The 14,666-nt window shown below is 38.3% G+C and overlaps 1 protein-coding gene across 2 annotated transcripts in view; it reads right to left on the reverse strand.

Moving 5' to 3' along the window:
- Positions 1–214: 214 nt before the first annotated feature.
- CLCN4 (chloride voltage-gated channel 4) overlaps positions 215–14,666 on the reverse strand; it is a 40,778-nt gene continuing 26,326 nt past the window's right edge. For both annotated transcript variants that reach the window (XM_027639083.1, XM_027639074.1), the window contains 4 exons: positions 12,791–12,977; positions 9,464–9,862; positions 5,643–5,859; positions 215–4,117 (listed from right to left, as the gene is read on the reverse strand). In XM_027639083.1, the coding sequence (XP_027494884.1) occupies positions 4,027–4,117; positions 5,643–5,859; positions 9,464–9,862; positions 12,791–12,977 (894 nt within the window). In that variant the 3' untranslated portion in view covers positions 215–4,026. The remainder of the gene's footprint in view (positions 4,118–5,642; positions 5,860–9,463; positions 9,863–12,790; positions 12,978–14,666) is intronic.

Below are 14,666 nucleotides of genomic sequence, written 5' to 3' on the forward strand. Positions count from 1 at the left end.
AAAAAAACAGAAACAAAAACCAACCAACAAACAAAAAAACCCAACAAATAAAACCAAAGCAAAACTGTAGTCATAATTATAGTGTCATTCCAACACGGAATCCACGAATTTCCGGTACTTCTTAAATATTCTTTTTCTGCTTCATCAAAGCATAAGAATTAATAATTAGTATCATTATTAATGATACTAATTATTAATGATACTAATTATTAATGTGGCAGCCAAAGTGTCTGTCTAATGTCTTTCATGTTCTGTACTTTATTATTAAACTTTCTGGTACAGATTGCTTCAAGTACACACCAGAAGCTAAATGTAACTGAACACAGTTCATGCAAAACAAAGGTACAATACTGAACTTGCATCATTTAAAGGTTTTCATTCTCTTGTTTAGTTCAACACCTTTGAAGGCCAACTGCTTGAACACAAGGATTGAGCTGAGGTTGCATGAAGTGAGCAGTATATACTAAAGTACTTATGTAACTCAGATTGATCACACTATGTGACTATCTTGACCTCCACAAATTCAAATATGTAGTTAAGGCTGAGATCTATGCCTCTTGGAGTCTATTCAGTAACTTCTGAGACATATTTAGGAATACAGATGGAAAACAGTGACTGATAATGGGCTTGTTATGGGGAAATAAATTAAATCATTCTATCATAACTGCATTTTTTGAGAAAAGCATGTTATTCATTTGTATTAAGAGTGTTTTCCTTTCAGACACTCATGTGAAGAGCAATGATGACTGTAGCATGGAGGAAGTTTTCTAATTAACAAAGTCTATCCAGTTTCAAAGCCCTCCGTGTCATTCTGGCATCAGCCTCGGCCTTGATGATAATGCCAAGCAAATGAAGTTAGCCATGACTGTGCCGTTTCTGGACAGCTAGATATCAGCCCCTGCTCTAAGGGCATTTAACATATTTTGAAAAGACACGGGAACTAGGAGCAGCAGTACACAGTTACATATCTAAAGGTTTTTTCCTTGACCTCTTAGATATTTTAAAGCATTCCATCTAAAAATGAACATGTTTGATACAAGAGAGCTGTACACTCATTTACCTGCTTTTTACTTGAGTGATAGTCCCAGGGTCAAACTGCATCCACAATAACTGCATAAATCTTGATTCCTTCCATTGTTGATTCCTACAAACCACCATGCCATTTTTTTGGATCCTGTTTTTAAGCCCTGAGGGCTCCTCCTAAGTAGCCCATTAAGACAAGGTTACAAGCTATCACAGGGGTGACTCTTGGTTTTAGTAAATCAGGCCTATGAGTATTAATGGGAATTAACCACACAAGTTTATGCCTATGCATAGCCACTGAGTTTAAGCTGATAAATTAAGTCAATACCCATGTGAATTCATATTCATAGCCAGATTAACCTCAGTTAGGCAACTCCATGTCTTTTTCTCAGAAAATGATAATGTTTTTCAGTGTTGATACACCATCCTGGTTCTTCTTAGCAAACATAGCCCTCAGTACTGTGGATGCTCTTCAGAGGTAGCCTTCCATGAACTACATTATAATGCTACAAGGACTGAAATTTCCTTCACTAACAGAGAAGACTTTAGACCTCTACTTTTACCTGAAGCCTTGAATTTGATTTCAAATAGTAGCTGAATTCACTTACCAACTTACTTCTCTTGGTTTATGAACAAAAGTATTTTGGATTGCTCAGATGGGGAGAATACACTACATAAACATAAAGGAAGACAGAGAAAGTGTTCAACAAATGTGTGTATTAACATCAACAGCTACAAATGTGGAAAGTAGAACACAGTTCTACAGTTTTAATCTAAGAACAAGATTGCTCTCAAAAGCCAGTCTATTCAGCTTAGTCCAAACCCTTAGATTCTAGAAGTTTTGGGTAGAAACTGACATTTGTACAAAGCCTCACTTGGGTTTAGTTGTGGTAATGAACTGATTTTATTTTATGATGGCATCTCTGTTCAAATGAGGGAATCCAGTGTTTATGAGCTTTGTTGTTGACTTGGTTGGTTTTTTATGAGTTTGACTGCTCACAGCTTCACAGAAAAACATAAGAAATAACCATATTATGTTGTATTTCCTATTTTCAGGAGGAAGGATTTGCTCAGTTCTATAGTTCATATAGTTTTAACAATATTCCTTTAATAATACATTGTACTGCAGATGTTCACTTAACAAAAAGTATACACTGAAATATTTATGGGCTTTGGCAAGAGCTATATAAATTTATGTCAATCTGTTGCAAACACTATTGTTAAATGGAGTACTTAGCAGATTAAAATTATCCCTTTACTTCCGTTTCTTTTACTTCAACAATTTGGGCCATACTACGTGTGAATGCAGTGGGACATATGCCAGAAGGAAGCAGGGTCACAGGAGATAAGAGGCGGAATTTGTGACATGTAACTTCAGCCATCTAACTCAGGGTGCACCTGACTAGTTGTCTCAGTTCAGGGACACAATAATCATGTACATTGCCTACATGTTAGACCAACAGTCTGGATTTGGTCTGGAGTAAGCAACAGGTTGTTCTGGCATGAAAGGACATGGCTCATCTCTGTCCATGAGAACCATCTGGACACAACCAGTTATCTATATGAATTTGAACAAAAATACAAGAGGTCATAGATGCCCAAATGAAGGGACCAGACTCTTGGGAGTTCTAAAAGGGATTCAGGGCATCCAAGTCAGGATGCAACCTTTCTCCAGTCTTTAAGCTCATAGCTATAAAGCAAATGCTGGGCAGTGAACTGAGAGTACAATCTGGTATTCTGTTATTGAGAGCAGTATTGACTAAAGGGCTGACTGACTGTATCTCACGTAGGACCAGAACAAACGTTTAGGAAAATTTAGCATTTTTACCTGAGTGACTTAGAGTTCCCTACCAGGGTCTGCTAAATATTTTGCTTTTGGTGCAAGTAGATAAATGCTTAAAGCTTTGTTATCATCATTTGCATTCTCAGTCACTCTGATCTTATCCAGCCATAGTGTTGTAGAGAGGAATTCCACAATCCTATGACTGACAGATGGATAAAGAGTAGATCTGTTACAGAATAAGTGCCAAGAAAGAGCAATGACAAAAAGGACCTCAATGGAGGACCAAGAATCAATGCAGAACTTCATCAGTTTGTGAAAAATGATGATGTACACAAGGAGATAGGTGAGGTATTCAATCTCTTGTCACTAACACTGATGAGAGATGGATATCAGCATCCTTTTAGTGCTTTAGAAAATTCCTTCATGGGTTTCTATGTTTTACACTAATTTTTATAGTACCTGTATGCAAAATTGCATAGAGAAAAAATAAATCCTTACAAATAAGTCACATTTTAATACTAGTAAGGGGAGTTGATTGAGAGAAATGCTAAATGGTATCAAATTCAAAGGACTAAAGCAGGGAGCAAGGGACACTACATTTTAAAGTGAGTTGAAGTGTACTCTTACTCCCTTCTGAAGACTTAACTCCAGTCTTGATTCACTTAACATTTACAAAATAAATGAAAATGACAAAATCTTTCCTTTAAAAATATGACAATTTTTTCCCTTATGAAAACGGTATAATTCAGTAGCAAATAAATAGCCATGATTTCAGTAACAAAAGCAACTGACATTACTCAATATACACTCTCTAGCTTGGAACACAGACCTTTATCTCTCCTGGCAGCTGGTACATAAACAGTGTCTCCTACCCTTCACACCTGCCTCACGAGTTACTGTGAACTTGATGCATCCCACTGGTGCTCCTGGCTCTTTGTCTCTAAGCACCGCATCACTTATACCCACCAACACTCCAATTGAGCTGTTGGGAATCTCATTAAGGAAACACAGCTTGATCTCTGCAGCTGCTCAGAGCTTCTAAACTGCCTTCCTCATTAAATAAGTGCTGTCCTGCATCCACTCCCTCTGTCAGAGGCAGATCAGGCCATTCCTCATACACATTACCTTTTTCTTTTTAAACAAGATGAAACACCAAACATAGCCTTTATGTTAATCTAGAAGAGATTCCTTTGGGGTTACTTTCTTCTTCCTTTACCAGTCTAGTTAAACATGATAGATTCAGGGTCTTGGTTTGCCATTTGAGCCATATGTCTTAATACATCCTTTTTAGTTATGATACCCAGCAGCCTCCTAGAGGAGAAAAGGAAAGGAAAGGTCAACAATCATCTCATATATCATCTGGGGTTTTTTTCTGTTCAGCTGCAAGGACATTTTGTGAGTGCTTCCATATAGCACTGTCCATCTCATCCATTCCCCAGTGATTATCTTTTTATAAAAGTATTTTCACCTCATGTATTTCTACTACTCTGGCCATGATAATAAAGTGAGATACTTTGGTTTGTTACCTCTTTTTGTTGGGAACATGACTGAGTGAGAAGCTACAACAACTAACACTTCGTGTAACAAAATAATGAGTTTCCTTAGGCTCAGGCTGTAGAGGAACAACAGCACAAAATGAAGACATCAGTGCTTGGTAATACACAAAGTAAGCTAAAGCACAGAATTTCTGAAACTCTTGCTGTCCAACAGCACAATTCCTTCAAATTTAAAGGGTAATTTCTCATTTATGTGAACCTAAATGTACTATACCCATCAAGAAAGACATGGCCTACGGGATGTCTGGCCCCAACAGTCAAAAATTTCATAACTCTCAGTATTCAAGGGCTTTTACTTCCAGTCCTTGAAGACCATTAGGCATTGAATTTTGAAACAATGTCATCGTTATAGTTTTTCCACTTTTCATTTCATGTAAGTGCCAAAACTCAAGGTCAAAATTTCCAAATCCAGGCACCTACAATCAGGACCTAAATCTGCATCCCACTAATGATTCTTATTTTCTTAATGTTGAGGACACTGCATTAATAATAACAACTGATACATGATATTTTTGCATAACAAAAAGGTATCTTGACAAAAGAATAAATTTTAGTCTTCCATATTTGAAAGCAAGGGTTCTGGCTTTGTTATCCTGTTGTAAAGTTTCTTCTTACTACTGGATCCTGGGATGAGCCACAATGCCCAAATATCTCAAACCCCATTGGAACTATGGGATGTTATTTCTACTCCACATGGTGCAGCTTTTTACTCTCCTAATTTCGTGTTTGCCCACCTCCTTCAGCTGTTTTTTTTTTTTCTGAGGGCCTTTGGTTTATATGCCTTTTCATTATCCCATAAACAAAGTTGAACAGATTAATTTTCCACCAGGGACACCTTTATCACACTCTTCACAAGCATCTAATCTAGCTGGATGTCTAGAAAGAGACACATTCTTTCCAAACAATACTATCACCAGATCTGCCTCTGTTGAAACCTGAGTGATAGTGGGAGTCAGAACAGTTTATTTTGTATTTATATTTACTTTATCTAAATACACTAAGGATTTGGGAGAACGGAATGAAACATAAAACCCAGCAAACACCATTTTGGTTCTGAGTCTGACTTCTTTTGCTGCCTTGGAGAGACTCTGGGTGATGTTCCCTTATTCTTCCATTCGTAAAATAAGAAAAAATAAAAATATTCACTTGACTGTCTCAGAGGTGGTGATTAATTAGCTACCGTCTATACTTGCCTTTAAATAACAACAATGCTGGTTTTGTTAATGCTGAAGAAAATCTCCTCAGATTCTCTAAGTGTGCTTGACTCAGCAACTACTCACCCACTGCGAGTGACAAGACACTGCCGGAGTCCAAGCTTTCGGAAAATATCTACCACAGTCTCCATTGGTGTGTGGTCAGTGACAGTGAAAGGGCTCAGGTTGAGAATACGACGCAGTTTCAGTGGATGGGGACTGTTGGGTGGCAGTTCTGGGGGGTCCTCGGTGAAGTACACGATGGAGTTGCTCACCACCCCATCCTGACGCTGTCTTGCATTCTCTGTGCAACAGAAAGATCAATGTAGACAGCGAATTAGGCTTGATAACAAACAAACAAAAAAAGTCCTCCTTTGGAATGCAAAGGTAGTAGTTTGGTTTTGTCTTTAACATACTTAATTCCCAGAAGCTGGGGTTACTGAGCAAACTTGAATTTCCTCGAGACATTGCTCCCTTGAAGCAAATATAAGTGATATTTTCACAGGCACTTACTATTCCTTGGTTGGCATAACGCTTTTTCTGAATAAATATGCAGTTCACTGCCTTCACAAACATCACTAATCCAATTTCTGTCAAATTCAAATGACCATATGTAATTTCCTCCATTGTGAGAATCGCAAAAGAAATTTTATTATATGCCTGAATGAGTGGACTCAGCAGCTGTTGTGTATGGTCCCAGCTGGCTTGGAGAAAAACTTCTCAGTGGAGTTGGGAAAATGTGGACATGGTGAATGGATTTATGCATGAAAAGCTAGGGAACTACAAACTCACATCCCAGGGATTTGGGGCAGTGTGGTATTGTTCTAGAACAGCACACCTCTCTGGCATGCAGAATAAATTTTGTAGGCTTACTCTCAATTCCTTAAATAGAGTTTGCATATATAGATTTTAAAAGAGAAATGAAAAATACTATCCTACTTAAAGGAAAATAGTAAAGGGAGGAACAAAATATAGAGATAAATGAGTTTGATACGTTTTTCTCAATAGCACATATTTGACCACTTTTAAAAGTTCAAAAGCTATCATTAATACTTTGGTCAAACTACACAGTGAACATCACCCTGCATCTGGAGTTTACGTCATCAGTATAAGCCTTTTACTTTAAAGTATGTTCCAAGAAGAATTCTTAGCATGGAAGTAGTTTATTTTCTTTGTAGTGTTTACCTCATTTCTACTCAACACTATAGAGTGTAAACAATATCGGAGACAGATATCCAAACGAGAGACAACTTCTCTCTCCCCAGAATAAGCATATCACATGTTTGGCTCTGAGGGTTTAACTCTGTCTCCTTTTTTTTTTTTTATAAATTCTTGTAAATAGTTAGAACTACTACCTTTGATAAACACAGGTTACTTCTGTTCTTAAGAGATACAGCAAATCAGACATACTCAAAGCATATGTATATATTCTTGGAGCTCATTGCCATCAATAAAGTGCAGAAACCTGCTCCTGTGACTTGTAATGTGTAGACAGCAATTGTTTGCAACATATTCCAGCTGTGATTTTTTTTTTATGTTTAATGATCATTGTCTTGTAATATTTCTGGAACTGGAGCAGTGCTGGCTCAAACCTAATATCAGCACAGTATATGATTTTCAACCTTCTCACCCTACATATTACAAGCTCTATTGCAATTTACAGAATTGATGCTAGCTTTGTCTCAGTTCGCTTTGATTCATACATCTGATTTCCAGTGTGAATATGCCTGCATAGTTCTTTGATGCATGACCTGTGCCAAGAGGTAACATTAATCAAACTGAAGGTAACTCCCACCTTTGATAAAAACCTTTGACAGCAAGGTATTTCCTTCCCAAAGCTGCACCCAAAGAAATAAGGCCAAGCGCTTCAGTTACCACATTGCTGTTCCCAAGACAGCAATGACCCTGAACAACAGTGATTAGCCAAAGCCAGGATTTCACTCTTCCATGTCAAACATGTCTCTGGAGAAATTTGAACGATGTAGTACTACAGAGTAAATTCAGTGGCATCAGAAAAATGGTGGATTTTGTACACAGTCTCACTGGACGGGGGAGTAGGAGTAAAGTAAAACAGAATGGATCATTTTTGCAGTCGGTGGGTAAGAAAAGCAGATACAGATTAACAGAAAGAGCAAAGCAAATGGATGACGATGTCTAGTTTTAAAGCGTAATCGATGTAGAAGGCTCTTGTCGCAGCTAGAGAGTGAATTAGTTCTCCCAAATGTGAAACAGCCTCTCATATTCAGGAGTTCACATTTCACAGCCTACATCAAATACGTTGCTCTCTCAACTCCACGCTGGGAAAAGCATGTTATACAGGCCACCTGGCTATTGTCCAAGGCTCTGTCTTTTGTACAGTGCCTCTGGAGCTGGCCAAATTTAAGAAAAGCTTTACAGGGTCAAATACTCCCCTCTGTAAGACTGTAAAGTAGGTGTCATCTAAAATGTAGACACCTATTCCCAGAAGGTGACTCTGCCCACCTGACCTGCCTACCTACTCAACAAGGATCAGTGGAAGGATCCTCCTGAGGATGCTTCTGAGCAATTGGAAATGGCATTGCCATTAACTCTACAGGCACTGGATGCATTTCTAGAGCATGCTCAGTGCTCTGCTCAGTAACAAATTATGTAGGGGCAAATCATGAGGCAGATAGCTCTGTGTGAATGGGTATTTGATGCAGGACTTGGTAGCTATTGCCATCATCCAAGAATTCAGATGTTTGAGGGAACTGGAGTACTTCCCCAGACTATTCCTTGGACCACCAGGGAATCAGCATACTGCTGATGCACAGTTAATTGGGCCTGAGAAAGAAGCTGAGGATTCTTGGTTGAAACAGTATCTCTGTGAAATCTCTGTCATCTCTTTTCTTCTTCTGCATGTAGTATTGATGACTTTATTCTGTGAGATGAGAAGAGGGGAATCAAGTAATAGTTGAATGTCCTTAAATAAATTAATATAAAATTTAGGTCTAAAGACTTAGACTGAGTCTTTTTTTCATCCCAGACATGAAAATAAATAGGCATTAAAAAAACGTCTTTAAAGAGTACTGTTATTTCAAATTTTATTTTAGCTTTGTGAGAAGAGAGCTCTAAAGTGACCTTCAAAAATAACCCCAATTTTCCATTTATTAATTTTCTCATCTGAAAAATATGGGAATTTTCATCTGAGACAACAATTTTTTAAAGGTGCCTGAAGCAGAGGGATGAAACAAGTGCAGGCAGAGAAGAATAATTCCAAGTCAAGGAGATTTGGATATACCAGATCTTCCACTCTCCTGCAAAGTACAAGGCAACCGTGTCCAGACAGCAGCTTGCCTGCCTGCCCATCTGGGCCTCAACAGGACTGCCAGAATTGTGAGCAGACAGTGGGACTGATTTGGCAGCCTTGCACACCTCTGCAGTTCTGGATGCCCTGGATACGGAAAAGCTGGGAAAACTTGCTTTCATCAAATACACCTATTTTTCAATCATCTCTACTTAGCCATCAGGCCAACCAGGAAAAGGTCTGCTGGGTCAAAGCCTTTGATGGCCTGGATGTGGGCTCTCAGGTAACCAGCCAGCTATCCACTGGATGCTAGACAAAACTCAGCAATTTTTACCAAACATCCTCCACTGAAAAGGTTTCCACCTGTAGGGATAAAGGCCTACATGTGAGTAAAACTGAGATAGTACAACAAAAAGAAGCACAGGAATTTATATTTCATCACAGGGTGACAAAAGTTTATGACTGCTCCAGCTTCTTCTTGTATTGTACTGGTTTAAATGACAGCAAAATTAAGCCTACAAAGGTCAAGCCCACAGAATTCCACTAGGTGGTATGAAGCAATAGAAAAGCTTCCAGGTCCTAGCAACTAGTAAATCAAAACTCCTTTCAAAATCAAACTTCTGCACACTGATACTCTACTCACTTATTGCAAGAATCAGCTCTCGTCTCTGTGCAAATCCAATAAGTCTCTCCGAGTCTTTTGAAACCACTACTGGAAAGCCATTGTAGTCAGTCTCTTTGATAAGTGTCTCAACATCCTCCACCGTCATGCTGTCCTGTGTCAGAACAGAGAGAGGAGCTTCCCCACGTCTTGGTCTCATCACATCAGTTGCCAGGGTTCGGTGGGTGAATTCATCTTTCACATCCAGAAATGGGTAGCCATTCAGATGAATGTGAGCTTCATAGATCCCTTCTTTTCCAAAGGCATCTGCCACCCACTTGCTTGTGACAGCTGCAGCCATAAGAGGTACAATGTACTCCAGGCCTCCTGTTAGCTCAAACATAATCACCACCAGAGAGACTGTCATTCGAGTAACACCACCTGCCAACAAGGAAAAGAGTCAAGTTTCTCTCAGTGCTGGTATACATACTAAGCAACTCATTTATATTTTTGAGTCTTACACTTGTAAAGGCATGTAATTATTCATGCTGAGTACTTTGCCCTTATACTTTGTGAAGTATTTTTGGGCTTATTTCACTGAAGAAACATATTTTTCATCTACTGCAATTTTCATCAAGAAGGTTGAGTGAACTTGCTGATGCCAAAGATGCTAACATTGAAAAGCAAACAATGAATGCCAAGACAGAGCTTAAAAACCAGAAAGGATGCCAAAAAAAATAATCTCAAACTTGAGAAACTAAAATTAAATCCTGCCATTACCCCTCTGAAATTACTCCAAGAATCAGGTTAAGTACCACAGCTGAGTCAAGTAGGAGCATGGAGAGGTGGCTTTTACACTGGCCTATCTATAGGATTCATACTGAAGAGAAAGCTAAGCATTATCTTTGGGCACAACACGGTTACAAAATCCTATGTTATAATAGCTTAGGGCTACTGCAAGAGCTATGTTATAGTTAAAGCCTAGCTTTTGATATCAGTATAGTAATACAGTTTGAACTGTGTATAACTTAGTTTGAGGCCATCTAGGCATGCAGCCATAGACAGGGTTGTAGCTATATTTTTCAGTCTAGTCTTCCAGTATTAATTTCATAAGCAACCTCATTGCTCCATCACTTTACATTAAAGGATAAAAATACCCACATAACTGCAGACAAGTGTGTATGTATCCCTGAATTATTAGGTAACATTTATTTGCCTCTGTTCAAAAGGTAAATGTAATGAATTGCTATTTTTAGGCCTCAAAATAAAGTACCATTTTAGATCAGAGAAATCAGAAACAGGTCATAAAAAGATGCTGTTCATCTAGCAGCATACAGGAAAACTAGATTGTTGATTACTTAACACAGTGATCCAGATATGACTTTCATCTGAGGAATGCCTTAAACTTCTGGCTCTGAAAAGCTGAGAGCAGATACCAGAGCAAGGATCATTTAATACTAACTCCATATCTTTTACTCTAGACAAGACGGGTCTTAGTCTTAAGTACAAGCTGTGACCATTCTGCTGTATGTCTCACCATACTATTAAAATCACTGCGCCTTAATCTGGACCTTTTAAAAGAAGAGACTACTGCGGCCTCACCTTGAGTACTGTTTGAAGTTCTGGGCACAACAATATAAAAAAGACTTTAAGCAATTAGAGAGCATCCAAAGGAGGGCAATGAAGATGGTGAAGGGTCTGGAGGGGAGCGGCTGAGTCACTTGGTCTGTTCAGCCTGTAGGAGACTGAGGGGACACCTCATTGTGGTCTTCAACATCCTCACATGGGGAAGCAGAGAACAGCTACTGATTTCTTCATTCTCGTGACCAGTGACAGGACCCGAGGAAATGGCATGAAGCTGCACCAGGGGAGATTCAGGTTGGATATCAGGAAAAGATTTTTCACCCAGAGGGTGCTTGGGCACTGAAACAGGCTCCCCAGGGCAGTGGTCACAGCACCAAGCCTGACAGAGTTCAAGAAGCGTATGGACAACACTCTCAGGCACATGGTGTGACTCTTGGGGTGACCTGTGCAGGGCCAGGAAGTGGACTCCTTGGTCCCTTCTAACTCAGCATATTCTAAGATTCTATCATTCTATGCAGACTAGCTGATCAGCTGGAATATCAGAGCAAAATTTTTGTGTATTATTTCTATTATGAACATTAAGATCATTTATCAAGATGAGAAAGCATTTTACTTGTTTTGACAGTAAGATTAATCCTAGCTATTTTAATGTGTCTACACTGCTGTAGGTGTTCTCATCCAAAGGGAAGATGCCTATACAATTTCTGGAGAAAAATAGGCCCTTTTGAGGCCAAATTTATCTGTTCATTTGCCCTGGTTTTAGATGTGTGTTGCCAGATAAGACTGATCTTTCCAGTGTCTCATTTTTCTGGTTTAACTGTGAAGGGTATCAAGACAGCTAGCTCAGATGTTTAGCTCTACATTACAGACATAAAATTTTCAAGCAAATCCCACCCTTCCTTCCTCTATAACTGATCACACAAATGATCCTGCTTTTCCAATATAAGCATCCAAATATGAAAAATTTCCAGCTCTTCCTTGAATACATCTTTCATTTCAAACCTACCCAATCGCATTAATCATGTGTTATGCACCCCACTACTTTTTCATCAGCTAATGACAATATCAATAACAACAATTAAATGAGAGAGACCATACAAGTACAGAAGGGAAAGATATGATCAGGCAAAAAAAATGTTCAGATGGTATGCTTGTAACATTCCTCTTGCATCTACGGATAGAAATTTGATATGTGAGATCATTATTCAATGATCTTGCTTTAATAGTTAACAGATCATTGCTGTTATAACCAATAAATCCTATTAATTGAGTGTAATCTGATATTGGCTTATGGTCAAAACAAAAACCAAAATACAGCTCAGTTGACCATAGCATGACACACAGCCAAAATAAGACCCAAAATTTCTACCTCTGTAAGTTTAAAATTTTATCAGAACCAGGAATTGTATTCCCTGTACTGAGAGAGAGCACAGTCTAAACAAATAAATAGTTTTAGTCCAGTTACAGTGAATTTAATTACATCAAAAGGAAAAAAACCAAGTAAAAATACTGCTACGTGGAAACTTGCAGCCTAACTTTAGGTTTTTTATTTTCCTTGTCTGTGCTTTTTGATGGATTAGAAGGAGTAGCCATTGGTGGCTGCAAGTCTCTCTGTTGCTGACTACCTGGTAGATCACTGGAGGTCATTAGAGGCAGCTGCCCATCCTTTAGACCATCACATCTTGATTTCAGCCTCTGTTACATCCAGAAATGCCAGCATAGCACAAATACAATTTGTATGTCACCAAACATCAGTGTTTTTCATGTGTACATGTTTTTTCATACCCAAGCAAGCTGCAGCTCCAACCATTGCATAAAGTCCTGGTGTGACACAGTCTGCCCCAGGTCTGCACCAGTTCCTGAAGATGATCCAGTCATGATGGTGATATGCCAGCTGCTCTACTCCAATCCCAACCATCCTTCCAGCCATGGCTCCAACAGCCATGCTAGGAATGAAAAGGCCTGAAGGGATCTGGAATGAAATAAAGACACATGAGCACCTTGAATAAAATTACTAGTATCAAACAATTTTTTATTATGAGTAAGAAGACCAAGTTTCCTTATTAAGTACTGGCTCAGAAGGCCATAGCCTCATGGCAGCCTACAGTGCTGATCTCCATGGTCTGACATAGGTTTCTGCAGTAACTGAGTTTATGTGGCTACATGTGTATTAATAGCTTTATAAAATGTTAATGCATTTTTTAAATTAATTTTGAATCCTACTTGCTGCATCACACTGAATTTGGGAGATAAATGGTGCTTCTGAATAATAGTCTACTTTCAAAGTCAAGATGCTCCTGGCTTTGCCTTTATTGCTTTCTCGGCAGAAAGTCAGGAACTGTTCATGATTCTGTCATAGGCTTAAGAAGGAGCTTAACAGAAAATAACATCTTGATTTCACTCTCTATCAGATGGAGCACTTTATGGTTTTATTACTACATTTTCAGGTTAAATCAGACCAGATTTTAAATTAAATGTCAAATGCAGAATAAAAATTCAGAGAAAAGAGGTTGACTGCTCAGAGACAGCAATTTCTTCATCTCAGTTTGCTACGTATTTTTCAGGAAGCTCTATGAATCATTACTTCATTGTCTGCTATACAGACAAGCTACAAATCATTAAGATACAGTATTGAAATGAGAAGAAAAAAACCAAGAAAATGAAAATTTACTTTGCCTTGACTAAGTGTGTTTCCTCTTAGATGTCCAATGTACCTGCAAGTTGGAGATCTATTCTCCAGTGGAGAAGACAACTCAGATGTTTGACATGGGCTTGTATGGTGTTTTATTGTTTTTAGAGAGGAAAGCTTGTTATATCTTTTTAAGTCTGAAAATATACCTTGAGCTTTCTAGAGAACTAAACTAACCACCTCAGCATGGCCCAGAGGCATTAGGACTGATAACAGCGGATGCTATATCCTACACCATATAGTGTTAACTTTGCTAATACAGTTGGATTGAGTCTTCCAGATTTAGTGGGTAAAGCTATTTTGTCTGTTTTTTTACAAAATAGTTGAAACTGTCAACTGCTTTTAACATATTTTAAATATACTGGATAAATAAAGAACCACATGTCAAATAAAGAAGTAAAGTTTTTAAATGAACAAGCATAATAACTGGCTGCCAGCCATAAATCTGTTTCCAGAGTGAAGGGCTAAAAGATGGATCCTCAGTTCAAGTGTAGTGTTCAAGAGAAGATGAGAAACTTTAGCTTTGAGTACAGTATAAAATATAATGTAGAACACAGAAAAACTTCCCATCATCTGCTACCATCAGATCCAGAACTAAGTGCTCAGATAATGGGAGATGTAGACAGACAGATATGTGTTTTTTATGGGCTCTAGCAATCAGATATATAGAGCTCACCAAAAACATCTTAGTATATATTGAAAGCTTGGATAAATTGTTCTTGAATCTTTCATCATTCATTTAGGGGGAGGAGGAGTTGTTGAAAGAAAAAGTTGCAAATCCAGAATAATCGAATCATATATCTGTTAGTCCTCCTATTCATTCCCTCTTTTTTCCAAGCTACAGTTCTTAAAAAGATTCAAAAATAGACCTTTTAAGATAATTTTATATTTTTGTGATGCTTTAAATGTGTAAAATAGTCAATTTAAAATTATTAATTCCCTGAGAATAGCTACCTTGAGGCACATTAAGAC

The sequence above is a fragment of the Corapipo altera genome, unplaced genomic scaffold (genome assembly GCF_003945725.1).
Source record: "Corapipo altera isolate COAL_440 unplaced genomic scaffold, ASM394572v1 0, whole genome shotgun sequence".
Lineage (NCBI taxonomy): Eukaryota > Metazoa > Chordata > Aves > Passeriformes > Pipridae > Corapipo > Corapipo altera.